The sequence below is a fragment of the Pipistrellus hanaki genome (genome assembly GCF_964339955.1).
Source record: "Pipistrellus hanaki genome assembly, chromosome: 13".
In the NCBI taxonomy this organism is placed as follows: Eukaryota; Metazoa; Chordata; class Mammalia; order Chiroptera; family Vespertilionidae; genus Pipistrellus; species Pipistrellus hanaki.
Genome location: NC_140515.1, coordinates 33,636,406 through 33,663,697, shown reverse-complemented (window position 1 = coordinate 33,663,697; position 27,292 = coordinate 33,636,406). Strand labels below are relative to the sequence as shown.

General features: G+C 36.5%; 2 protein-coding genes across 4 annotated transcripts in view; both read left to right on the top strand.

Annotated features, from left to right (window-relative positions):
- NCK1 (NCK adaptor protein 1) overlaps positions 1-18,941 on the top strand; it is a 62,498-nt gene extending 43,557 nt beyond the window's left edge. For 2 of the 3 annotated variants that reach the window (XM_084901795.1, XM_084901796.1), the window contains exons 2-4: positions 2,193-2,436; positions 14,853-15,565; positions 18,022-18,941. In XM_084901795.1, coding sequence (XP_084757921.1) covers positions 2,211-2,436; positions 14,853-15,565; positions 18,022-18,216 — 1,134 coding nt within the window. In that variant the 5' untranslated portion in view covers positions 2,193-2,210 and the 3' untranslated portion in view covers positions 18,217-18,941. Of the gene's footprint in view, positions 1-2,192; positions 2,437-4,740; positions 4,884-14,852; positions 15,566-18,021 lie in introns of those variants that run through there. The other variant, XM_084901797.1, reaches the window with a different exon arrangement.
- A 149-nt stretch (positions 18,942-19,090) lies between these two features.
- IL20RB (interleukin 20 receptor subunit beta) overlaps positions 19,091-27,292 on the top strand; it is a 36,253-nt gene continuing 28,051 nt past the window's right edge. The window contains 1 exon segment of the mRNA XM_084901802.1: positions 19,091-26,598. The gene's annotated coding sequence lies outside the window, so the exon portion shown is untranslated.

The following is a 27,292-nucleotide window of genomic DNA, read 5'->3' as shown; positions in this document are numbered from 1 at the left end:
TGTTTCAGTTTTCAAGAATAATTAATAGATTTGTTTACTTCCGTTCTAGTACTTTTTGCTTCATGTGTTATATATAGAACTCTATTGTTAAGTACATACACATTTAGGATTGTTGTGCCGTCTTGATGAACCTAGTAATTTCCCTTGTCATGAAATGTACTTTGTTCTAGGAAGAATGCTGCCTCAAAGGCAGAATGTGTGTTTCCGTGTGGTTATGACATCAGCTGAATATACAACTAGGTTCATTTGTTTCTTTTTCTTTTTTTCTTCTTCTTAGAGATCACCTTATTTTTCCTTTTTGTAAATTTAATTTTACTTTATAATTACATAAAACATTTAGATGCTTCTAAAAGTACAGCCAGAAAGGTCTGCTTCCATACTGAGGTTCTCTCTCTTTTCTCCCTGCAGGATAACCATTTTTTGGTTTTACCTTTCTATTGTTTCTTTGTGAATAACGCTTTGCACTCCGCTGTCCCCTCTCAGGGGACATCGGAATTCTAGCATATCACTGGGATGTCCCCTCTCAGGGGACATTGCAGTTTATTAGTGATTACGGGGAATTGAATTATTTCAACGCACGTTTCCGCCGCAAAGTAGCGTCGAGTAGCTGGTAGCCAATGTCCAGAATGGTTCGGAGTGCAAAGGGATAAATATAAATTGGGAATTCTAATTTTTATGCTCCCCCCCAACAAAATATGTACACACATTATCTATACTTGTGAATGCTGCATCCTTCTGCGGCTAGGGTTCAAGGTCTGGAGAGGGGCCGAGGGACCCCACCTGTGTACAAATTCGTGCACCGGGCCTCTGGTGTTTTTATATGTTTACTAGAGGCCTGGTACGTGAGATTTGTCCACTGGGGGGAGGGGGGACCCTCAGCCCAGCCTGTGCCCTCTTGCAGTGCAAGATTCCTCAAGGATGTCTGCCTGCCAGCTTAGCCCTGATACCCCCAGAATTGGGCCTAAGCTGGCAGACAGACATCCTCCTCACAGTCTGGGATTCTTACAGTCCTGGACCCCTCTCTTCTTACTGCTTTCTTGCAGCAGAGGCAGGAAAGGCTCCTGCCACTGCCTCTGTGCTTGCCAGCCATCAGCTGGGCTTCTGGCTGAGTGATGCTCCCTGTGTGGGAGTGCACTGACCACCAGGGGGCAGCTCCTATGTTGAATGTCTGCCCCTTGGTGGTCAGCGCACCATAGCAACCGGTCGCTCTGCTGTTTGGTCGATTTGCATATTACACTTTTATTATATAGAATATATAGGACAATGCACAAAACTCATGCAAGAGTAGCCCTCGGCCCTTGCAGCCTTAGCTTTGTCCAGAAGGTCATTCTGCTGTTCAGCTGTTCAGTTGATTTGCATATTATGCTTTTATTATATAGAACTAGAGGCCCGCTGCATGAAATTCGTGGAAGAGTAGAGGCTTTCACAGCCCTTTATTGCCTTGGCTCTCGCAGTCCCGGCTTCATTTGGAAGGTTGTCCTGCTGTTTGGCTGTCGGTCAATTTGCATTTTATGCTTTTATTATTATAGATTATTATAGATTATTTCAAACTACATGGTTATGATGTCAGTTCTATTCTCGCTTCACTAATTTTTTTTATCTCCTTGATTTATTACTGAGATAAGTATGTTAAAAATTGTCCTCTGTGCAGTAAAGCAGTAGACTGTCAAATTACAGTGGGGAGGGTAGGGAGATATGGGGGAGATAAGAGATCAACTGAAGGACTTGTATGCATGCATATAAGCATAACCAATGGACGCAAAACTCCGGGGAGGGAGGGCATGTATGGGAGTGAGGGGAGGGGAATTGGTAAGATATGTACACATATAATACCTTAATAAAAAATTTAAAAATTGTCTTCTGTGACCATAGATATCTATTTTTTTTTTTTTTGTGGTTCTTGTCATCTATTTTGGCGCTATGTTAATCAATACTTAAGTATAGATATTACAGACTTTTACCACTGTATAGTAAATTTCTTTATCATTAGTAATGGTTTTGCCTCAAAGTATTTGTGTGTCATTAATATAACTACACCAGTTGTGTTTTGATTTTTATTTGCTTGGTGTATTGTTTTTCATATTTTTACTTTTAACCTTTCAGTGCTCTTAGGTTTTTTAGGTGTATCTCTTTTGAAAAGTATGTAGACTACTATTATTTACACCTTAAAAATATTTTCTATGTGGTTACAGTGCTGAAGCTGCTGAAAGATGGCAGAAGAAGTGGTTGTAGTAGCCAAATTTGATTATGTGGCCCAACAAGAACAAGAGCTGGACATCAAGAAGAATGAGAGATTATGGCTTCTAGATGATTCTAAGTCTTGGTGGCGAGTTCGAAATTCCTTGAATAAAACAGGTTTTGTGCCTTCTAACTATGTGGAAAGGAAAAACAGTGCTCGGAAAGCATCTATTGTAAAAAACCTAAAGGATACATTAGGTAAGTTTTTTTTGTATTAAAACAGCAACAATACTTTCTTTTAAGTAGATGTTAGAGCTTGGTTCTTTGTACATAATTTTGGCAGTAGTGGGAGGTCTGACTAGAAAAGTCCTGGACTGGAATTTCAGCTAGACAAGGTAAGCTTGGCTTATAGTAGGTGTTCACTGTGCACATCAGGAGACTAATGGACGGTGTAAGTGTTTGTGGGAAGTTTCTATGAATCTAGCTCTGTTGGGTCTGGCTGGAGTTAAAAAATATCAAGCCAGGGTGGTGCTAAGGGGCAGAACTGACTTATACAGCAGGGGCTCTTTGAACTCTGAGTACCTGATGAAGTTAGGCAAATTCTGCATCTAAATGAGACCAGGGATAGATGAGTAAGATGCAGAATTGCCGCCTTGAAATGAAGGCAGTTTATTTTGCATGGCACATTGTTATATTTTAAACATCTAATGATTTACACTTTGAGCTTCACTTTTAAAAGCAAACCATTATTTTATTATTATTGTTGATAAAAGAATTTTAAATTGTGAATTCATTACTGTGTAAAAGTCAATTAGATTCATTACTGTACATTAGCTTCTATAAGGCTGATCTTTTTTATTTTGCTTTTCTTTTCTTTCCCCATTCTTTCTCCTTCTAGCTGTAAAGTTTGTTTGTTTTTACTGGCCCTCATTAGGGCCAAAGATAGTGGAACCTACTTCACACTTGCCTTGGCTGAGCTGATAGGAAGGAAATATGTCCAGATGAGGAGTGGCCTCTTTTTTTTTTTTTTAATTAAAATCTCTTTGGCTGACAGGAAGGAATTGGGAGGGACAGAGTTTCATTTTTTTGTATTCAGGCAAGCATGCAGACATTTTATTACTTAAGGGTTCATTGGATATATCTAGAAGAAAAAGTAAAATTTCTCCTTGTGAAGACAGTCTGGGAGAAATGTGGCATGCATGACTGACAAATATAAAATATTATTGACTAGTTGGTCCGAAGGTTGTGGGTTATTGTTAAGCTGATTAAAATATTATTGATTAACTTCTTTGTATTATTTTTTAATTCTTATTCAATATTGTTAATTCTAGACTAAATCAGCAATAAAAAAACAAATATTTTTGTTTTTAACCATTATAAAGCAGCAAAACTTTATTGCACAATTCAAAGTAAGATATAAAATATTAGAATATTGGTTTCTAAACTAAAAATCCAGTATTCTAAATGTAATTTAATAAATGAAGTTATTAATCTGAATTTTCACCATGACATTGAACTGCTGTGGTAAGGTTACCTTTTTTGAGATTTTAAGTTTGTGTAAAAGACCATTGTTAGCCGAAACCGGTTTGGCTCAATGGACAGAGTGTGGGCTTGGGGACTGAAGGGTCCCGAGTTTGATTCCGGTCAAGGGCATGTACCTTGGTTGCGGTCATATCCCCACAGTAGGGGGTGTGCAGGAGGCAGCTGATCGATGACTCTCTCTCATCAATGTTTCTAACTCTCTATCTCTCTTCCTTCCTCCCTGTACAAAATCAATAAAATATATTTAAAAAAAACACACCATTGTTAGCTTTTTATTGAAAGAAACCAGAAAGAGATTTTCCTTGAGTAGCTAAAAGAGACCAGAGTTAGAACCAAGAATGTTTATTATTTTGTGAATACTGGACATTTATAGAGATATTGGGAATAATTAAGGTAACTTCTGTGAAGAAAGTGTGCCTTATAGTGATGAAGGCACGAAAAGGACTAGAACCACATCTAAATAGATATATTTTTTAAAAGAATGCTGGTATCCTGCGACTAGAGCAAATGTGATGGTAATTAACAAAAGATAGTGAAAAAACTAATACCATAGAGCAAAGAGGATAAGTTTCCAAATTTTAGATATTACCGCATATAAACTTTAAAGCCCAAAACATTTTTTAATTATTCATTTTAAGTTAGTGATCTGTAGTTAGCCTTATATAGTGATGTAAATTCAGTGTTTGCATCAGACAGCCTTATCTCCACAGAATTTCTGAACTCCTTTTTGGTAACTTAGATGTCCCATATAATTAATTCGTTTCACAATAATTGTGCTGATGGAGAGACATTTTTTGAAAGTTAAGAAAACACAGGAAAAAAATGAATACATGAATATATTTTCAATTGTTGAAAATATATATGACTTAAAGCTTCTTCTAAAATAACTCTGAATAATAAGATCACATTTGTGGCCATAATATACTTGCTTTACAAGGTTCTGTTATAATTCAAAGGGGAAATGTTTGGAAAGAGAGTAGCCTCAGAAAAACTTTCTATTGCCTGGGTGTGGGCCAAGTCACGTGGATTGGGTGTGGGAAGTTTCAGTGTTACAGAACAGATCAGGAAGCTCACTCAGAACTATCCCGAGCTGTAACTGACAAAAGAAAACACGGAATTTCTATTCTAAATGGATTGGTTAAACGCCTTTAAAGATTTTTTCAGTAAGTTTATCTGTTTATTAAATCCATAGTTTTCAAATTAGATTTTTCACTTTTGTAATTTAAAGGAAAACTGTATGGAGAGAACCTATGGGAGGGGGTTATATAGGTTGGTGCTTATGTGGCTTATTAAATTATTGGTGATATCAAATAATATTAGTTTTGACTTTATAAGTAACGTAGTTTTAAAATATTGTATCACTGTTTAACAGATAGCAAATTAACACAGTATTGTTTTAGTACTTTTTACTTAGATTTTAGAGGAACAATGTAGAAGAGAACATTTAATAAAAGCACCAGTAAATGGAATGTTTTGTTTTAACCCATGCAGGATTGCTAAAAATTACTGTTTCAGTAAATGTGAAATTTTATAGTTTGAAATGAGTTCTCAGAGCAACTGCTTGCAAAGAAAATATAAACAGTGAGGAAAATAATAAATTATTTGGCTTGTTTTTGAGTTCTGATCATAAAGTAATACTAATACAAGAGCCTAATCTTTCTACCTAGTTATGGCCTTTTTATAATCTTATGACAATGAAGTTGATTTGGTCTCTGAACATTTACTTGATATTTCTAGAAAAATGAACAGAATTGTTATAGAAGTCTCATATATAGGGAGTTTAAGGAAACAAAGTGTAACCTGTCGAAATTTCAAGGTAAGGGGCAAAATGGAAAAGAGCAATCACTTTGCTGCAAAAGAATGTTGTTATTGTAATATTAAGACTCCTTTTATTATTTAGTTAATTTTAATAGCCAAGAGATATATCTCTTTTGTTGCTTTGGGGGAGTTATAAAAATTTTTACATCAGCTTTTTTGGTCAGTGTTCCTTTTACAGTTTATTCTTTAACTTATTCATTTATTTGTTTATCAGCATATTTTTATTGAGAGCCTATTGCAAGCAAGGCAAAAATCATAGAATATAAAACTAGTACTCTCACAGAATTTACATTATCAGTACAATGATAAAATCATCATTCTCTCTTTGAGTCTTAGAAAGTTGATAGTTAATCCTAAATATATTTGTAGGTTCAGGGTCAGGATTTGATATTTGTAACCAAAATACCCCTTTGTTCACTAGCAGCAAGTCAGAATTGACGTTTATTTTGCTTTCCAGCTTGTCAGAGTAGATTTAGGCTATTCACTCGCCTATTCCCTGAATGGACTTAAAAATTTGAGGAAATAGAATGTGTGCTTCTTGTATGGCAGCAAAAATACCCTTGAAAACAAAAAGTGCACAATATTTTAGATCAAACAGAATAATAATTTCTCTATTTTTTGTAGATAAAAATGAACAGAAAATACAAAATATAAATAAAAATCTGTAATGGAAAGAACACTATATTTTTGTATTTAGAATTCCTTAGTTCTGCTTCCAGAAAAACCAGTTATTAATCATGTGACCAAGGATATATAATTAAACTTCCTATTCTTTATTTGTAAATGAGAGAATTGTGCAAGACTATGACCCTGGAAAGTCCCTTTGAACTCTGGAAGTCTTATAGTGCTGGTAAACAGCTGGCCAATCTTAGATGTGCCATAAAAACCTGGGGGGTATCCAGGAGGGAGAAACTGGTTTTGAAGTACGAACATAACAGAATTATAGTTCCCTAAAGAAAGAATACTTTCTTTGGCCTCATTCTATTGGATATTTATTTACTCAGTGATTTAGATGGAGGGAAAATAACATGCTTAATGTTAAGACCTAATGCTGGAAGAATGACAAATACATTTTGTACAGAAATATATTTGAAAGCTAAAAACAACATAAATAAACAAGATAAGTAGGAACAGACATTAACGTAAATTTTAGTTTTTAAAAGAATTTAAAAATGTTGAGAATCTAGCCTGGCAGCAGTTTGCATGAGTATAAAAGACTTAGAGCTGCTGTGATAATGTAGATGCTAAAAGATCTCAACACAGTTCATAATGGCATTGATTCAAATTTATGTGGTGCTCTGGTAAAGGGATGCTATAGCTTCTTTCTGTGTATGTTGGCCAAATAAATAAAGCATGGCTTAGTTTATATACTTTGGGTAGACATACTTGTCACACGTAGGTCCCGGGAAAGGATCTGGGGTGTTTATCTAAGATGTTCCTTTTACACACACACACACACACACACACTCTCTCTCTCTCTCTCTCTCTCTCTCTCTCTCTCTCTCTCTCTCTCTCTCTCTCTCACCGTGCAGGTGTTGGGACATTCAAAGTAGTTACTAGCAAAGAGGCTGCTCTATGCAAGCAGGACCAAGGGCAGGCTTAGGACCGAAAAGACCAGAAGCTTTAATTTCAATTTCAAGCGCACACAAAATGATTTAACTGTTAATTACACCACATGAAACATATGCAGTAGCAAATCACATAGTATTTTATTATTTACAAAAGTTCCTGGTGCTGCAGATACAGGTTTGATGGGATCCCGGGGGTGCTATCTTCTGGGGCAGGGGTCTTCAAACTACGGCCCGCGGGCCACATGCGGCCCGCAGAGGAGTTTGATCCGGCCCGCCAGGTTTTTTGGGCAATGAGCGCAGCCGAGGTGTTACAGTAGGAATTAGTAGTTCATATAGTCCGGCCCTCCAGCTCTCTGAGGGACCGTGATCTGGCCCCCACTTTAAAAAGTTTGAGGACCCCTGCCTGGGGTATGGCAGCTGGGTTGGTTTGGTCTGGATGCAGGCGGCCAGCATTCCTCACCCGAGAGCTTGGTCACCTCTCCATTGGGAGGTATTAGCTGTTCTTCTGTGGTCTGCTAGAAAGAGGAGTGAGGAGTGGCGTTGCTTGCCGGACTGATAAAAGGATGTGCCTTTGTGGCTGTTTCAACAGCCGAGCATTGTTGGCCGGCCAGGACCCCTTTTTAAAGCCTGTTTCATTCCCGTAGCAGTTTAGGCGGCTATCAATGAATTACATCAATACACACATGTTAATCTCAAACAGGGCGAGGGGCTACATGTGGTTATCTAGGGAGAGTACATTATTCACACAAATGGTTATTTTAGCAAGTCATTCTGAGTCAGTAACTAAAGTTTCAAATCCTTATCTATGAGGTACACACGCTTCAGGGCAGTGGGGAATGTGTCCTTAATACCTCATTTTAAGTTTTAAGAAAGTTAACTTAAACATTTTAAAGTATTTTTAAACATTTCTATATATTACTACAACAATACTTTAACCAGTGGTATTGAGAAATTCAGATGCTTCCAAATCCTGGTATCCATATATTAAAGATTTGAAAGCCAGGTTACCTAAAGAATAGTTGTGGGTACAAAGAATGACCTTAGGAAGAGGACAACTATCATATGAAGATGCAATATTCAGAATATTTAGCCAAAGTTCTTAAAAACTTTTGAGGCCTTAACAATATATTGTTTTGGTTTAGAAGCAGTGTCGTAGGAAGAGAGAAGTTAGACCAGTGGTTAGAAGTAAGGGAAGGATTGGAAGGTATTACTAACACTTTTCCCCCCTCAAAACAAAGCTAACAATAAAAATGAGTGCCTCAGAGTTATGCAGATCCTCAGTGTTTAGACCTGAGCATTTCCCTCCCGGTCCTGGCCAGGGCCTGCTATTTTATGCTATAATAAAGGTTTAAGTATTTTTTAAAAGTAAATACCAATATGAGGGAGTTGGAAAGTAGTAACTACCATTGCTTGCTATGTGCTATGCACTGTGCTGAGTGCTTAATATATAAACTTTTAAAAATTCTGTACAAAAATTTATGAGATAGGTACTTAATACCACACTATCATTTCACAAGCAAGGCAACTGGAATTTAAAGAAGATTAAATAACTCAACCAAGATCAAATTAACTAGTGAATAGCAGGACAAAATTTATACTTACGGTCTCTTTTGCACCCATATGGACTAAAGATTAGAGTCAAGCAATGGATTAGAAAGGTTTAATGCAAAAGGGGCCAATTGAGATTAGGAGTTGTACTGAGAAGTTGAGAAGAATTTAGGAAAAACATATCTGAGGAGGCCCTGGCTAGTGTGGTTCAGCAGTTAAAGCACTCCCACCCTCCTACTCCCTTACCCCCTTGCACTAAAGGTTGATGGTTTGATTCTAACTCAAGGATATATACCTGTGTTGCAAGTGGGCAGTTGGGAGGCAACCAATTGATGTGTCCCTCTCACATCCATATTTCTCTCTCTCACCCCCTACTCCATCCCTTCCACTCTGAAAATCAATGGAAGAAATATCCTTAGGTGAGAATTAACAAAAGAAAAAAATACCTGTGCAAGTCTGCTTATAGAGTGATCTAATTGTTGATCATAACATAATTTAGAAATTAAGAGGTATTAATATTTTATATTTGTATAATTTTATAAAGTAATTTCACACCTATTCTCATTGCTGAAAGACTTAAAAGACTAATTTTTTAGCAATAGAAACAAAGGGCAGTAAACAGGCCCTTTCCAAAGAATTGTAGAAGCAGGGTAAAAAAAGTATAAGTTATTGATTATGCATACATTTGTCTGTCGTTCACATGATAAATGCTAATGGAACTTAGTATCAGGCATTGGGAATAGATAGGTGATTAAAAACATGGTGTTTGATTTCAAGGAAGCTAATATTGGTATACGGAGTATTGAGGATTACTAATATTTACAAAGAATAGTAGTGGCATAGAGGAAATACATTAACTGTTTTGGGGAGAAATAGGGAAATCTTTAGTGAGAAGATACATGACTGAGTCTTGAAGACTGAAGTTGGTGAATGTCGTAGGGCAGAAAAATGTGCAAAGGCTCATATCCTTGAAATAGAACGTGTATTTTGGTAACTGAGGAGCTTGTATAGCTATAGTATTAGTTGAACAGGTATGAGATTAAAGACATGCTCAAAAGAGAGACCACATGAGGCTTTGTATTGCATAGAAAAATGAATATTCTAAACTTAGGTTCTTTCCCTAAAATATTTCTAGCCTTTAAGATTAAAATAGGTTATTGGGGGGGGGGGGGGGGCGGGGGGAGACTTTCATTTTTGGGTCTGTCCAAAAATTCTTTTTCTTTTCTTTTTGACACTGTATAATTAGTCTTAAAGGTTATCTTATTGAGAAATTTTTAAATGGGCACACAATACAATATACAGATCATGTATTATATAAATGTATGCTTGAAACCTGTATCTTATTAAAAATCACCCCAATATATTTAATTTTAAAAAATCATTTTGTAACTTGCCTTTATTTTCAGGTTTAAAATTTTGTATTTTCTTTTATTAGTATTCAGTTTTAGTCAATGAACAAAACATTTATTGAACATCTGCTATAACACAGTTCTAAAGTATAGGGATAGAAAAAGATCAGTGAGACAGAATGCTCTTCTCCGGAAGCTTATGCTAAAAAGAAGAAGAAGAAGAAAAAAAAGCTTAAAAGATAGACATAGGAAACACTATCATACAAGGACTCCAGAAATATAAGGTGCTAGAGTGCTTAAAAAAAGGAAAGAGTACATACTACTGAGAGTGAAGGTGGGGGAAAAAGATGTTGAGAAACATGGAGTGGAAAGATGAATAGAATAATAAAGTTGTTAATTTGAAATGGTCCTTGAATAGATTTTTGAAAGGTAGAAGTTTTAATAAGATTTGGGTAAGCAACTAGCCAAAAAGGTAAACTATGTCATTAAAGTGGAAATATCTATTCAGGGAATTGATTTAAGGGGCCACTCCCCTTTTAAAAAAATCAGTGGAAAAAATATCCTCGGGAGAGGAGTATCAAGAAAAAAAATGTTCTCTTTATCTATTAGTCTATTTCTGGTTTTCTTGTTTATTTGTTTTAAGATTCTGATGTGGGGATCTTTTAAGAAAAAAAATTATGAGGTAAAGCATATGTAACATAACCTTTTTAAGATGTACAATTCAGTGCTGTTTAGTACATGAACAATGATGTGTAATTATCACATCTATCTAATTGCAAACCATTTTTATCACCCCAAAAGGAAACCCATCCCCATTAAACAGTCACTCCCTGTTACCCCTTTCCTTCAGCCTCTAGCAAGCACTAACTGCTTTCTGTTTATATGGATTTACCTATTCTGGCTATCTATACTAATAAAAGGGTATTATGCTAATTAGACTGGGAGACTTTCTGGACATCCTGCTGGACAAAGCCATGGTGGCGGGGCCGAGGCAGAGGCAGTTAGGGGTGATCAGGCCAGGAGTGGAAGGCACTTGGGGGTAATCAGGCTGACAGGCGGGTGTGTGTGTGTGTGTGTGTGTGTGTGTGTGTGTGTGTGAAATTGAGGGTGAGCAGGGGGGGCGAGAAGGCTGTTGGGGGCGAGAAGGCTGTTGGGGTGAGCAGGCTGGCAGGCAGAGTGGTTAGGGTTAATCAGGCAGGCAGGCAGGTGAGTGGTAAGGAGGCAGCATTCCCAGATTGGAGAGGGTGCAGGCTGGGCGGAGAGACACGCCCCCCCATGCATGAATTTCCTGCACTGGGCCACTAGTTTAATATAAATGTGTATAATATATGACCTTTTATGTCCAATTTCTTTCATTTAGTACAGTTTTTAAGGTGCATTCATGTTGTAACATGTATCACTATTTCAAACCTTTTTTGTTTAAATTATGTTACATTATATGAATATACCACTTTGTTTATCCATTTGTTGATGGACATTTAGGTTGTTTCTACTTTTTGGTTATTTGGTTATAGTGAAGCTGTGAACATTTGTGTACAAGTATTTGTTTGAATACCTTTTTTTATTCTTTTGGGCATACACCTGGCATGGAATTATTGGATCGTATGGTAATTCTGTGTTTAACATTTGAGGAGTCATCAAACTGTTTTCCATAGCACTTGCACCTTTTTACACTTTGCCCAGCAATGTAAGAAGAGCTCCAATTTCTCCATATCCTCACCAACACTTTCTTTCTTATTTTTTTGGTTTGGTTTAGTTTGGTTTTATTATCACCATCCCAGTAGGTTTGAAGTGGTATTTCATTGTGACTTTGATTTATATTTCCCTAATGTTTAATGATATTGAGCATCATTTCATGTACTTTTTGGGCATTTGCATATATCATTGGAGAAACATTCAAATTCTTGGCCCATTTTTTAAAAATGGGATTTTCTTTTGTTGTTGGTTCTAACATAAATATGTTATATGCCCTTAATTAACAGGATATGATTTGAAAATAGTCTTTTCTATTTCTGTAGGTTGTCTTTTCATTTTCTTGATAGTTTTTACACAAATATTTATTTTAATGAAGTACAATTTATCTTTTTTGTTTGTGCTTTTTTGGTTTCAAATCTTAAGAATTCATTGTTATATCCAGGCTCATGAAAATTTTACCCTATGTTCTCTTCTGAAAGTTTTAAAGTTTTAACTATTAGCTGAATCCAGTTTGGCTCAGTGGATAGAGCGTCGGCCTGCGGACTGAAAGGTTCTGGTTCAGTTACGGTCAAGGGCATGTACCTTGGTTACTGGCACATACCCAGTAGGGGGCGTGCAGGAGGCAGCTGATCGATGTTTCTCTCTCATGGATGTTTCTAAATCTCTATCCCTCTCCTTTCCTCTCTGTAAAAAAATCAATAAAATCTATATTTTTTAAAAAGTTTTAACTATTATACTTGTGTTTTTGATCCATTTTGAGTTAATTTTTGTGTGTGTTGTGAAGTAGGAGTCCAACTTCATTCTTTTGCATGTGGGTATCCAGTTGTCCTAACACCATTTGTTGAAGAGATTCTTTTCCCCATTGAATGATGTTTGCCTCCTTTTTGAAAATCACTTGACCATATATGTATGGATGTATTTCAGAAAACTTGATTATCTGATGTACACAGAAACTTTTAAAAGCCCTTATTACCCCCCGTATATCCTTATCCAAACGCTTCTTTCTCAGGTTTTTAATGTCTGTTTCTTGTCCAATTGTCCCTTGCCCCAGACTACTGTATCAATTAATAATTTCAGCAAAAGACACTCTTGCCCTGGGAATGCTCCAGGTCAGGTGAAACTAAGGCAAGTCCTGGTCCTTCAGGTAGCTGCGATAGATTGAAACCCACAACCACAGTTCTTTGAGGATAAGATCTTTGGTGCTTCTTCTGGCATTAGGAGTGCAGATTACTGTTCTCACAGCCACTACTAATTGGGGATATAAGTAATTGTTGGCAAGCAACTTAAAATGCCACCGCTTTCTCTATGCTACAAAGCAGCAGCTTCTTTCTTCCCTAAGTCTGGCTCTAGTTTTTGTAAGTTTTTTACTATATTCCAGAATTTTGCAAAAGTTGATTCTGACAGTATTTGTCAGCTCATTAATTATTTTTTGGTGGATGGATGGAGGCCTAGAGTTTTCAACTCCATAGGAATTGTAATGTGAGGATTTTAAAGGATAATGGTACCATTAATCAGAAGTAAGAAAATTGGGAGGAAGGGAGTTGATCTATGGATATTTTATTTGGACCTAGGTGTTTGTATTTGAGGTGCTGTGGTACAATCTATAGACATCTAGTGACAATTGGAATTGTAGTGCTTGAATTCCAGAAAAAGCTTAAGAGCTGCAAAGAGATCTTGGAACCTTCTATACAGATGTTATAGAAAATGAAAATGATTTCCTTGAAGTAGAGGGGAAGTACAAGCATGGCATCTTAGGAAACACTTTTAACTAAGGAATTGTTCACTTTGGATTCATCCACAAAAATTGACTTTATTTCTACCACTAGTGTAGGTACTGTACTGCTAAGCACTGGAGATACAAGGTAATAAAATTGTTTTCTACCCTAGGGAATCTCATTCTCTGATTAAGGAGACAAACTACAGTATTAAACAAATAGAATGCAATTTTATAACAAGGTTTAAAAGAAAAGAATTAATATTATAAGGAGTTAATAGTGAAAAAATAGAAGGCAAAAGGGAAGACAACTTTTTAAAAATGGCATAGTTTAAAGGGAATAGCAGAGTTGAAGTAAAATTATTTAAGAATAAAACTGATCTGAGTGCGATTTTAGACAACAATGTAGAAAGGAAACAAGAATGGTCAAGAGTCATAAAAGAGGCAGTAAAGATGGCAACAACCCAGAAGGATCAGTAGTTAGAAACTTGGATGAAGAAGAGGAGTAAGAGTAATGAGAAAGTTTTGAGAGAGTGAGAATGTATTTGAAAAATTTTACCTAGGAATGCCTTAGTTTTCTTGTTAAAAATAGAATATAAAATCATGTGATAAGAAATGAGCACTGGTGAAAATGCCTGATTAGAGTTGACATAGCATACATTTGTGATGATGGCATCATTTGATGATTTTCTTATACCTTTCAACAAGTTTATATTAATCACCTTTTGTGAGATCCTTGGGATTATATCCATGAACAAAGTAAATAAAATCTTTGCCCTTGTATAGCTTACATATGAATGGAATGAGAGGAGACAAATAATATATTATTTTAAAAATAAACATAGGAAACAAATAGGAGCAACTTGGGTCTTGGAATTAAGAAAGCAAATGAGAGTATTACCCAGACATAACTATTTTATATTGTATACATCAAGTTGTAAGTTAAGTTATTGTTTATTTCAATTATAAAAATCTAAGTTTTAAAAATAAGATAAGAAGAAGATGGGTTTGGTGGATCCTTTATGTATGTACTTAGATTGTAGGTATGAAAGAAATAATCTGTATTTACATTTCAGAGAAAATGCATTAATTTAGAACAATTTTATAATTGTGCAGTTATTTTAGGGTCTTTGACCAGAAAAAAGATGAAAAGGTAAATTGTCATGTAACTACAGTTAAGTGGTTATGAAAAGAGAATTGGTAAAGGAGGTGGTCAAAAAGTACAAATTTCTAGTTATAAGTCATGGAGATGGAAGAAAGGGAGGACAAGTTGGGTGGAAAGAGAGAGAGAGGGAAGGGAAGGAAGAAAAGGAATTTATTTAAGTTTAAAGGCTTGCAAAACTAGTCAAAGATTTCTTAAAATAATGAGCAAATTGGTTTTTTAGGTTATCATTGTTTCGTATTCTCATTACCTTTTTTTCCCCCTAATTTAAACAGGCATTGGAAAAGTGAAAAGAAAACCTAGTGTACCAGATTCTGCAGCTCCTGCTGATGATGGCTTTGTTGACCCAGGGGAACGTCTCTATGACCTCAACATGCCTGCATATGTGAAATTTAACTACATGGCAGAGAGAGAGGATGAATTATCATTGATAAAAGGGACGAAGGTGATCGTCATGGAGAAGTGCAGTGATGGGTGGTGGCGAGGTAGCTACAATGGACAAGTTGGATGGTTCCCTTCAAACTACGTAACTGAGGAAGGTGACAGTCCTTTGGGTGACCATGTGGGTTCTCTGTCAGAGAAATTAGCAGCAGTCGTCAATAACCTAAATACTGGACAAGTGTTGCATGTGGTACAGGCTCTTTACCCATTCAGCTCATCCAATGATGAAGAACTTAATTTTGAGAAAGGAGATGTAATGGATGTTCTTGAAAAACCTGAAAATGACCCAGAGTGGTGGAAGTGCAGGAAGATCAATGGAATGGTTGGTCTGGTGCCAAAAAACTACGTTACCATTATGCAGAATAATCCATTAACCTCAGGTTTGGAACCATCACCTCCGCAGTGTGATTACATTCGGCCTTCACTCACTGGAAAGTTTGCTGGCAATCCTTGGTATTACGGGAAAGTCACCAGGCATCAAGCAGAAATGGCATTAAATGAAAGAGGGCATGAAGGTGATTTTCTCATTCGTGATAGTGAGTCTTCGGTAAGTTGGTTTTCAAAGGTAAATGGAAATAGAGCACTGAGTATTTAAAAAAAATTGGAGAGGATAATTGGCTTCCCTATAAATGTTCTGAAGCTTAAGTCAACGTTTTTTCCAACTTTGTTTTGAATAAAATATAGCCCTAATAGTGATACTCTACTGGATTATTTGGCCTAGTCTATACTGTTGGTTTTGCATTTCTAAAATATTTTCTGTTGCATTAAACTGAAAAGGGGAGAAAATTTAACATTGGCTTCTTCATTGAGAGTAGAACGATGCAGTAGACTAAACTGGGAAAACAATTCTTTTGTTTTGAAAACATTTCTTAAATTGCATATTGGATGCACTGTTGTCCATGTAATAAAGAGAATTCCTAAATTTAAAATTTTGATATTTAAGTTTTTTCTTTTAAAGTGGTTATGGTATTTAAAATGCACTTGTGATAAAAGTTAAATTTTATTGTAATACTAGTAGAACTATAAAACCATAAAAAATAGTAAGGTGGACTCTTGGGTAGTTTAGGATAATTAGAATTTGGTGATATTCATTTCCCTTAAAATGGCATTTATTTATTTATATATATATATATATATATATATATATATATATATATATATAGGATACCACTATGTTTCCACTTTTCAAATCATGATTAGTATTGGCTTTGTTTGTATGTAGTTGTACAAAAGTGAATGTGTGATTGTACAAAGCGTTGAAAGGCAGAAGAAAAGCTATCTGGTGGCAAGTTGTGTGTGTGTGTGTGTGTGTGTGTGTGTGTGTGTGTGTGTGTGTTTGTATGCACATGCACGCATATGCACAAGAGGAAGGGAGAGATAGAGGGAGGAAAGATAATGATTGAACTGCCAAAGTGTAAAGTTCAGGAAATGGGGCCTATAACATGCATAACCAACTCCCCAGGAAGAGCAGGTGATTGATGATAGGGAAGAGTGTTTGGATGCCTGACCTGGCCCTGCTTTCCAGGGCAAGCAGTGGGCTGGTTAGGAAGGAGTGGCTTGGGAGTGAGTGGTAAAGTATGGGATGTTTCCAAGTAGCCCGCTGTTTGAAGCTTTGGCAGTAATTGGATAAAAAGAGGATTTTGGGGTTGATACAGACTATTCAAAAGAGTGTTAGGTTACATTAAAAAGTCTAATTAAGGAAGTTTAAAGTAGTAGCTTAATTGCAGAATACTGTGTATTTTCTTGTGGCTAATTGAGCATAGATATTAACCAAAATATACCATTGTTTTTAGCCATAGAGTTTTTGAAGTAGAGGTCTTAGGCATATTTTGTTTGACCTGCACAATGTTTTTAAAAAAACATTTGAATATATTGTCAGCAATAAATATTGGGAGATTAATTATAAAAATTCAGAGAGCAGACATCCCTTTTAAAATTGGAAGGTCTGTCATCATTAACCTGTTAACTGAGCGGGACCTATGAATACGTTAAACGTAAACAATATCGGGAACGGGTAGGACGTATGAATACGTCCTGGAAATATATGTTGCACCCTGAGAGGGACGGTATGTATTTTTTGTAATCTTTATAATTGTTTGTAAAATTTATAATTTTTTAATTCGATGTTTCCATTTTTTTGTTGGTATTCTTTTCTATTTTTTTTTGTAATTTTGTATTTTCCTTTGTGCTTTATATATAAATAAACAAAAAAATATATATATCATTTATTTTAATTAAGTATAAATAAAAAATAATAATATGAAATTACATCCTCCGGGCGTGACGTACTGACACATCCTAGTGAAAGAGTACGCGCCCATTGCAGGTTGTGTAATTAAAAAGGGAACTCCCCGGTTAATAGGTTAAGACCATATTCCTACAAGGCAACAATCACAGATAAGTGGCCACCTCCCTTAGACTGGGGCTGGTGTATAACCGGAAGAGCAGGTGCTTGATAGGGAAGGGTAACACTGAGTTTCTCTGTCTATCCACCCTATCACTTACTTTTCTTCCTCTTGTAGGCATTTGAGTTTATGACCTCTCATAAGTTTACATTATTCCTCCTCCTTTGAGAATTCAGAATATTGTATCAGCTACTCTGTAAGACAGCTACTATTAGTTACTAGTTGAAAGGGGGTAGATGTCTTAGATTTTCTCATGTGTTTCTCTGGTAGTTTGACTGAAGAGAAGATAGCTCTAGACGTGCTTCAGATGTTTAAAGGATTTGCTTGTGGTGTTAGGTAGAACATGTTGAGACTTTGGAATCTTACTGCTTGGGTTTGAATCCTGGCTATTGTTAACTAGATGGATAATCTTGGATTATTTAGCTTCTCTCAGCCTCAATTTTCTCATCAGTAAAATGGGTTTGTTTGGAGGCATAAATAATTTAGCATAGTGCCTAGCACCTAATAAGTGTTCACATTTTAATTGTTATTAGTTTAATATAAAAATGCTAACAGATGTCTTTCAAAATGTTTACCCTACATGTTTTTTCTCTTTTAGCCAAATGATTTCTCAGTATCACTAAAAGCACAAGGGAAAAACAAGCATTTTAAAGTCCAGCTAAAAGAAACTGTCTACTGCATTGGGCAGCGTAAATTCAGCACCATGGAAGAACTTGTAGAACATTACAAAAAGGCACCAATTTTTACAAGTGAACAAGGAGAAAAATTATATCTTATCAAGCATTTATCATGATACTGCTGACCAGAAACGATTGCTGCACAGCTCTAATTCGTCATGTAATTGAAGACTGAGAAACTGTCAGTCCAATCATACTTGATTGGATGTTGCTATTTCTAACTCTATATGAGAATTGACTATAATACATAAGTATTTTTATTATAACTCAACCCATACATATATACTACGTATGCAAAGCATCTGCATAAGCGATTCTTTTTCCTTTGTCTGTTTTATTGTTTCCTTTGTTGTTGTTTTCTTTGTTTCTAATATTAAGGTTTTATATTTTGAAAAATGATGCAAATTAGAAGTCTTTCTATGGAAGAATTTCCTTATTGTCTCCTTTATTTCCTTGTAAGGGCGCCATATTAGTCACTTTCTCAATGGTTTCTCTTCATATAAAATTATATCAATATATGCCATAAGCTAAAATAAATTTCTTGGAGAGTGTTAATCATTTCTGTGACTAAATAGCAATAATAAATGAAAAATTAGAAATTATTTTTAGGTATTGTATTTGTCATAAGCCATTGTAAATATCAATCAAGTATGTTTTATCTGCCTTTATTTTTAAAAATTCATTGTCTTCAATGTAAATGGAACATAGGTTAAAAAACATATCTTGTACAATTTTAATTTACAATTGTTGGAAACAAAAATCTCTAAATTTCTAAGACTTTTTGGGTGCTTCTTTCTCATCTGGTTATTCAAGAGAACAAAGCCGTTTTTCAAACTGTAAATGGAGGCTCTAGTGTTATTTTTTCCCAAAGCATCTTGTGTTAGGATATATCTGTGCCAGTGTAAAAAAACTATTGCCAAATTTGGGGGAAGTAATAGGCAGTGAGATACTCGGTCTCATCAATAATTATCAGGCATGGTATTTCTACTATTTCCATTTCTGCCTTTCAGCTTGAGTTGTTGACTGTGACACTAAAATTGATTTATACCTGGGATAAACTCATAGTTAAAGAAAACTTTTTAAAATCTTGTTTTTGTAAGTGTTTCTATTATGTTTTTGTTTGCCAAGCAGAAGTTTGGGTGTATGGATGAGAGGCTACTGTAGAGTATTAAATTTATTCTATAGGCCACAGAAGAAAACCAGTTGTATTTTGTGGTCACAGCTTGTCCCTTCATTATTCTGTAGATTGAAATTTAAGCAAAGCAACCTTCAGTATTTTAATTGAAAGTTCTTATTAAAATTACAAAAGTTGTAAACAGAAGTCATATATTTTGAAAAATTTCCCAGTGCAGCCTATAATATAATATAATATAATATTATACATATATATATATATATATATATATATATATATATATATAAAATCTTGATTGATTTCAGAGAGGGAGAGAGAGAAACATCAATTATGAGAGAGAAGCATTGATCAGCTGCCTTTTACACAACCCTACGAGGGATCAAGCCCACAACCCAGGCATGTGCCCTTGACTGGAGTCAAACCCGTTACCCTATCCATTGAGTCACACTGGTTAGGGCTGAGTTGTTTTTGTGTGTGGTGGTGTTTTATTAAAAAAAATTTTTCTTTAAACCTTAAAATTATTTTAATATCATGTTAAAAGACGTTGCCACTGGGTGGCAGGCCTGGCTTCTCCCATTAAGCAACAGGGGTCAGCAAATATAAATAAGACATTGGTATATAAGCTTTCATCTTCATTACATCTGCTTTTAAAGCCTTTTAGTTTATATTTCATTATCTTTCTCCGTCACCCCACCCCTTTTTTAATTTTTAAAAGTACAGTTTATATTCGGTATTATTTTGTATTTCTGATGTACAGCATAGTGGTTAGATATCAGTCCCTCTTTGTTGGAGATGATTATTAGTAGATAAGTTTAATGAAAATAAGTTTTGTATGCTTATCTTTTTGCTGTAAAATCACTTGAACATAAATTGAAAACAGTTATAAAGTGCTTTTGAAAAGACTAGATAGGAAACATCTTTTTATTTAATTTCAAACAAACATTTGATGATGCTTTGTTTTCTGTGAGGAGATACTTAGCTATTAAATACACATAGCACATAGCACAGATAACCCTGCCCACCCTACTTCCACAAATAACTTCTCCAAAATATTGAAAGGAGGTTCTTCAAAACTGTGTAAACTCAATAAGTAAAAGTTTTTGCTGCTGCGCCTTAGTTGATCATAACTTAGGCGCCCAGCACTATTAATGACAGTGTGTCACAGATTTATCACTAAGCAGAATAGGAAGGCCAAGTGCAATCCATTGCCATTGCTGGAAGAATAAGGCCTAGCAGATGAGCAACTTGGGTTGTTGAAATTTGGGTATATAGTATGCTGGTCTACAAGTTTTTATAAGGATACCCCAAAAGTAAAAAATATTAAAAGGTCATCCTTATATGTCACATCAAGTATCTACAGCTTTAATGCTCTATCTGATCCAGAGATTGCAAAGAAGCAGGTACCTTTGTGAGAAGAAAAAGGCACCTCTTCCCCCTAGGCAAGCCCAACCAACCTCCTTCCTTATTGAGAAGTCTGAATTTATACTACGTGCACAGTCCTCCCCCACTTCATCTTGACTAGGGCAGTGTTTTTCAGCCTTTTTTGGGCAAAGGCACACTTGTTTCATGAAAAAAATCACGAGGCACACCACCATTAGAGAATGTTAAAAAATTTAACTCTGTGCCTACATTGACTATATATAAAGTAATTCTCTTGAATAGGAATCAAATAAACACAAAGAAAGTATTTTATAATTACTTTATTATGAAATATTAAGTAAACAAAATAGTGAAAAATTATAAAATTCTTGTCTGCACCTACGGCACACCAGGCAACATCTGTGCCGCGGAACAACGGTTGAAAAACGCTGGACTAGGGTGCCCTGTTCAGAGTAACAACCATTCTAGTTACACCCACACAATCCTTTAAAAAAGTGTTTACATTTGAAAATGGAGGGATTTCACAAAAAATTCAAGAGTTTCTGGTTTCCTATGAAGGATGAGTAGCTTACAATACTAGAGATGAATTCCCACAAGGCGACTATCAGTGTTTCCCAAAGTGCGGTACGGGTACCCCCAGGGTTACGGGAAGAGTTTGGTGGGGATATGCACTGCATCGTGCTTAGGTGCACCTAATTCTACGTTCTCATGCGTACGAGGGGTACTCAGCATTACGAAAATTATAGAAGGGGTATACATATGTCAAAAGTAAGAATGGCTCCCTTAGTTTTAAGGAAAAAAAGTCTTCCCAACCCTTATCCTCCTACTTCACATCTCCAAATGCAGTTACTGTTGCTTCCTTTTTTTACCTGTAACATGGAGAATTTTTGGTTTGGATTCTGGAAACTATTATCAGAAACACTTTAAATGCAATGTCCAAATTAATAAAGGGTGTAGTATTACAGCATGCTTTAACGTTTGCACATTAATATTTGCAAGAACATACGGGGTTCTTTGTAATCTTGTAGATATTTTTAATTGTTTCCAAATGGCTTTACAACTGTAGTCACTTCTTTAATATATTAGATAGATGACATCCTAATTTTATGTTCTGAATAGTATACAGTGAATTCTTCTTAAAAAAATGTCATATTACTGCTCCTAGGGGAGACCATTATTTGTCTGTTTGATTCTATTGCAAGGCAAGATAGGAAGCTGCTGTCTTCTGAGAAAGCTGGTTCTGTTGGTTTAGCAAGTTTTTATGGCTCAACTCTATCATCTTCTAAACACTTAGAGGCTAGCATACTACCGTGTTTCCCCGAAAATAAGACTTCCTCCGAAAATAAGACCTACTTACAGGTTTCCTTCTGAGTGAAATATAAGGCATCCCCCCGAAAATAAGGCCCCCCCAGGCTAAACATGAGAGATTTGGTCCACTGATTCTGAAAGAAATGGAGTTACAAGAAATTCACCAGGAAATTCAGGAATTGGATTGTTACGATGATGTTCCAGAAGATGATGACATGATTGTCATTGAATAAATGAGTAAATTCTTGATACTGTAGGATTCACAGTTTGTCTGGTTTGTGTTGACAACTACCGTACTACGGTACCGTATACAGGTAATAAATTTCCTTTATTTTCATTTAACAATAAATGTGTACCGTATTCTTCTTCATGGAAAAATAAGACATCCCCTGAAAATAAGACCTAGTGCATCTTTGGGAGCAAAAGTTAATATAAGACACTGCCTTATTTTCGGGGAAACAGGATATGCATGCTACACACCCAAATTTCTTGCTGTTACGTGACCTAAACCAAGTGACAGAGGGACCAAAATATATTTTTCTAGTTTGCTAACAAGTTATCTTTTGATCTGAAAGTATACACAGTAGGACCTAAACTGGGTTTGGTGAGGTTTTGAAGAACAGCAGTTTTTCAGTTATCATTGGCCATGCTCACAGAGGTAGATGTGTCTTTTGAGACTATGTTTGCCAGCTGGAGCACTTATATAAAATATTTCAGAATTGGCCTGATGCCTACAATGGCTTACCACATTTAATTGACTTACTGGGCTGGTTAGTTTTTAAATGTTTCAACTCCAAATACTTTTTACGCTGTTTTTAAAAGGAAAATTGGTCTCAGTGTTTTGGAATAATGTTGCAAATTTTATTTGTATTTATAACTACAGAAGACAAAAAAGCAATACTCAATTTTTCTTTATGTTTTCCTGTACCTCATAGAATGATAATGACTTTCAAACAGGAAGACAAACATAAAAATAGCAACTGAAAATAGACATCTAAGGTTGTAAGATATTTAGTTGCTTTAAATCTCTGGGCTCAAGTAATTTATATCTTAGGCTATGTAGAAAATTTGTAGATAGCCTTTGGGAAATTACGGAGATAGGTGGATTCCAAGATGAGACTGAAGTGTTTGTTTATGCTGAACACAGGAATGATTATTAAATTGATACTTTTTTGAGCACTTATGGAAGAAATTAGTAATTCTTGAATACACGTGTTTTTTTTTCTAGGAGCAAGTAATGCCAACTTGATAATGTTTTCTGGAGTATAGGTTACAGAAAACAAATATTGATTTCATCAGGGCATATGCTAATCACTTGGTGTCATGATGAAAAAATATGTTTTGTACTGTTATATCTGTGTGTGTTATTGTGTGTCTATATTTAAACAGTTTTTGAAGATATTTGTTCAGCATCCAACCAACTCATTTCAAATACTTCTTTTTTTTTAAATGAACAGCCATCTTTTTTTTTTTAAAATATATTTTATTGATTTTATACAGAGAGGAAGGGAGAGAGATAGAGAGCTAGAAACATCGATGAGAGAGAGTCATCGATCAGCTGCCTCTTGCACACCCCTTACTGGGGATATGCCCGCAACCAAGGTACATGCCCTTGACCGGAATCGAACCTGGGTCCCTTCAGTCCCCAAGCCGACACTCTATCCATTGAGCCAAACCGGTCTTGGCTCATTTCAAATACTTGATGTTCAGGTGCTAGACTCTTCTAACCTAGCAATATGATAATGAAAATGGACAAAGTTGTCCAAAAGCTGTCATAAAACTTACTTTTCTTGTGATATAATACCTAGTGGAGAAGTGCTCTGAAGAAAAAATAGAGAGAATCAGGGTGTTAATTATGTAAAATGATCAAAGGAGGCCTCCTATAAAATTGACCTTTGAGCATATTGTGTGCTCCACCTAATAGAATCACTGATTAAACTGGTTGAGTGAAAATACAGCAACCAAAATCATTTGAAAATTATGTTAAGATCTTCACTATTACAGAGCATTTCTGAATTTCAAATTTTAGAATTGAATAAAATGGTGTTTGTTTTATTTAAATGTGGAAGTTTTTAACTGCAGAGAGCAATTTCGAATAAAGCCTGATCTCCATCTTAAGAAGAGGTGTTGGGGCCCAAGCCAGTTTGATTCAGGGGATAGAGCATAGGCCTGTGAACCAAAAGGTCCCTTGGGCATGTCATTGGTTACAAGCTCCTTCCTGGCCTGGGCCCTGGTCAGGGCTCGTACAGGAAGCAACCAATCGATGTGTTTCTCTCACATTGATGTTCCTCTATCTTTCCCTCTCCCTTCCATTTCTCCCTAAAACTCAATGAAAAAATATCCTCAGGTGAGGATTAACAAAGAAGGAGGAGGAGGAAGAAAAGAAGAAGAGTTGTTGAGGAATGTCACATAGAAAAAAATCAAGACTGCAGGAAGGAGGACAGTTTGACAGACTTATGGGCTTTATTTGAAAGAATTAAATAATGGCCAGACACTCTGCTCTGCACTGATGGCCAGGCAATACGGAGAAAGTTGAAAAACTAAAGTATTTCAAGGAGGTATAAAAGGGCTGAAAACGAAACCTTGACAGTGTGTAGAAATTATATCTGAACAGACTCAGTGGAAGCAAGAGTTAGAAAAATCTAAGGCACAAAATTCCACTGCTTAAATACCCTGTGTAACAAAAAAATATATCATTGACACAGTGGGTTACAACTAAATGAGATGTTCTAAAACACAAAACATGTTCGGGAATCTTGGTAAAGGGTCCAGAACTGTTCTGTGCTAAGTAGGGAAAGGAAGGGTTGGAATGGACTGATGGCCACATATGTAGTCTACCAGGACACCAGGACCTGTCCTGCACCTGCACAACTCTCAGAGTGAGGGCCTCAAATTTGCATCCTCGTGTTTCCTCTTGCTTCATTCTAGTCCTAGCCCTTCAGGCCTCACAGGGCTCTTTATTGAATCAACCTCCTTATCTCTCCGCACAGCTTCTATCATTCCATAAAAACCTATATCACCTGCATTTCCTTCCATAATTTAATATAAAATATTTAAGTGGCTAATAGTGTAATAAGGGAAAAAATTCCTATTTCTACACTGTACCTGTTTATAATAGGAAATAATTTCTTTTTTTCTTTTTCAGGGGTTCATCTTCCAAATAGATGATCTTTCAACTCTGGATGGCAGTGAAAATTAACAGAAGTGCAAGCAACAGGTTAGAGGATAGCTTGGTTCTGGCATGTTGCATAGACAACTGTAGATCTCAACCAGCTGATGAGGAGGTATAGAAAGAGAAGTACCTCAGAGACAACAGAAATGTGAGGTCAGACTCAGGGATTCCTGGCAAGAAAACAGGCTAGCAGGTGAGGCACAGCCCTCCTGAAGTCCTCACCCAATGACATGGTCTGTATAGAGTTGGTTGGTCTGAGTGCCTTGTCATGAACCAGTCCTGAGAGGGACTGTCATTCAAAAGGGGCAGGCAGATAGCATTACCCCTCAGTGCCCCGCAAGGGGTGCAGAGCCCAGGACAGAGACTTTGGTGGCTTGTGAAGAATTGTCAGGCAGTACTGCCTAGAGAATATGGCAGAGCTGGGCAGGGGCACCTTGACAGGGAACCATGCCCAGGTAGAGTCAACTATCATTAAGACCTCAAGGTTTTGGTGAGCAACACTCCTTCCTCCATTCTTGTTTTCCCATTTTCTTTCCTTTTCCTTTTCTTCCTCAGTCGTTATTCCCTTCAACTTTTCCGTCCTTGAGCCTTGCTCATGTTATTCTCCCAGTTGGAATGCTGAACTGTGAATGCATCTCTCCTACCCAAATCTAAACAGGTACATCCTTGCAACACCACATCAAGATCTGTCTGTTCTCTAAAGCCTTTACTAATCTCTGGAATCACTCTCCCCTCTGTGCCCTGAGACACACTGTGAGTCCGCCTTTGGTGCTAACTGGGAGGCAGTAAGGCGAGTGAAAAGAACTTGGAATTGGGCAGACCTTATCTGGAATTCTTGTCTCCATCCCTGATTAGCTTACATACAGTAAATTTCTGAGTCCTGTGTCCTCATCTGAAAAGTTGGGAATCAAATCTTACCTTGCAAGTCTGTTGTCTAAAATATGGGAATGTATATAATCATAGAAAGCCTTTAGGACAATTACTGGCACATAATAGATTCCCAGTACAAATCGGCTTTTATTGTTAACATGTGGAAAACTGAGCAGAAGTACATTTAGGAGAGAGGACTCAGGAAGCCAGGACTAGGAGAAGAAAAGTAAGATGGGGGACAGATGTTGAGGCCAGCATGTATGAAGCACTTCAAGTTGGGGTGTATCCAGACCCAAAGGCAAGGGGAGCCAGGATCAGACACCAGGGGAGCAGTGAGAAGCGATACAAGCAGCCGTGACCAGAGGTCATGGCACAGATGTGGCCACTGACTCACAGTGCTGGAATCTGAAAGAGCATGCAACAAACATTCGTGACTATGGTGTAATAAAGAGACATGCAGCTAACATTTACTGTACACTTACTTTGCCAGATCCTGTTCTAAGTGTACCATTTGTTTACTGGTGGTTCTCACAACAGACCTGTGAATTAAGTACTATTATAACTGTCTCCAATTTATAGAAGAGGACACAGTAGCAGACTGTAAATGAGTTGCCTGAAAAAAAAACACAACTGGTAAGTGTGGCAGAGCCTGGATGCCAACCCAGACAATGTGGCTCCAGAGCCCAGGATTTTAACTACTACGCTCTAATAGGTATCTCCTACTGGAAGTGTTTCTTTGTTTCTCCAGGGGCCAAACAGAAAGATGAGCAGCCTGACGCAAAGAGCCAGCCAGTCAGAGCAAATTACCCCTAATGTACTTATTGCTAATGTTATTGACATAAAACATGGTTAAAACGGCATTTGTGAAGATCTCCTGTGTTCCTGGCATTGCGTTAATGTGCTTTGTCTGTATTCTCTAATTCCCTTAACTAATATGCAAGACATTGTCATCTCTGTTTAATAAATGAAAAAATGAGGCTCTTTGGGTTGCTTTCTTCCCCTTCACATTGAAAATGTACTGCTTATCCCAGCCATTCCTCACCCTACAATGGTTTAGCTTCTGATTCAAGTTCTCCACTTGAAATGTGGAGATTACAAATGATCATCCAGGGGACATTTTTCAATGATTAACTCTGTGACTCACTGTTCTGCACTCCTGCTTGATGACCACTCCATCTTTCATCATGTCCAGGGCCAGTTTGTTCCAGGACTGTCTGCCTCTCTGACCTATTTTTACACCCCCCCCCCCATATGTTTATATTTCTTTTTTCTTAATGCCAGTCCTTAAATGTGGGTCTTCTCCAAAAGCACATCCACATGCTTCCTT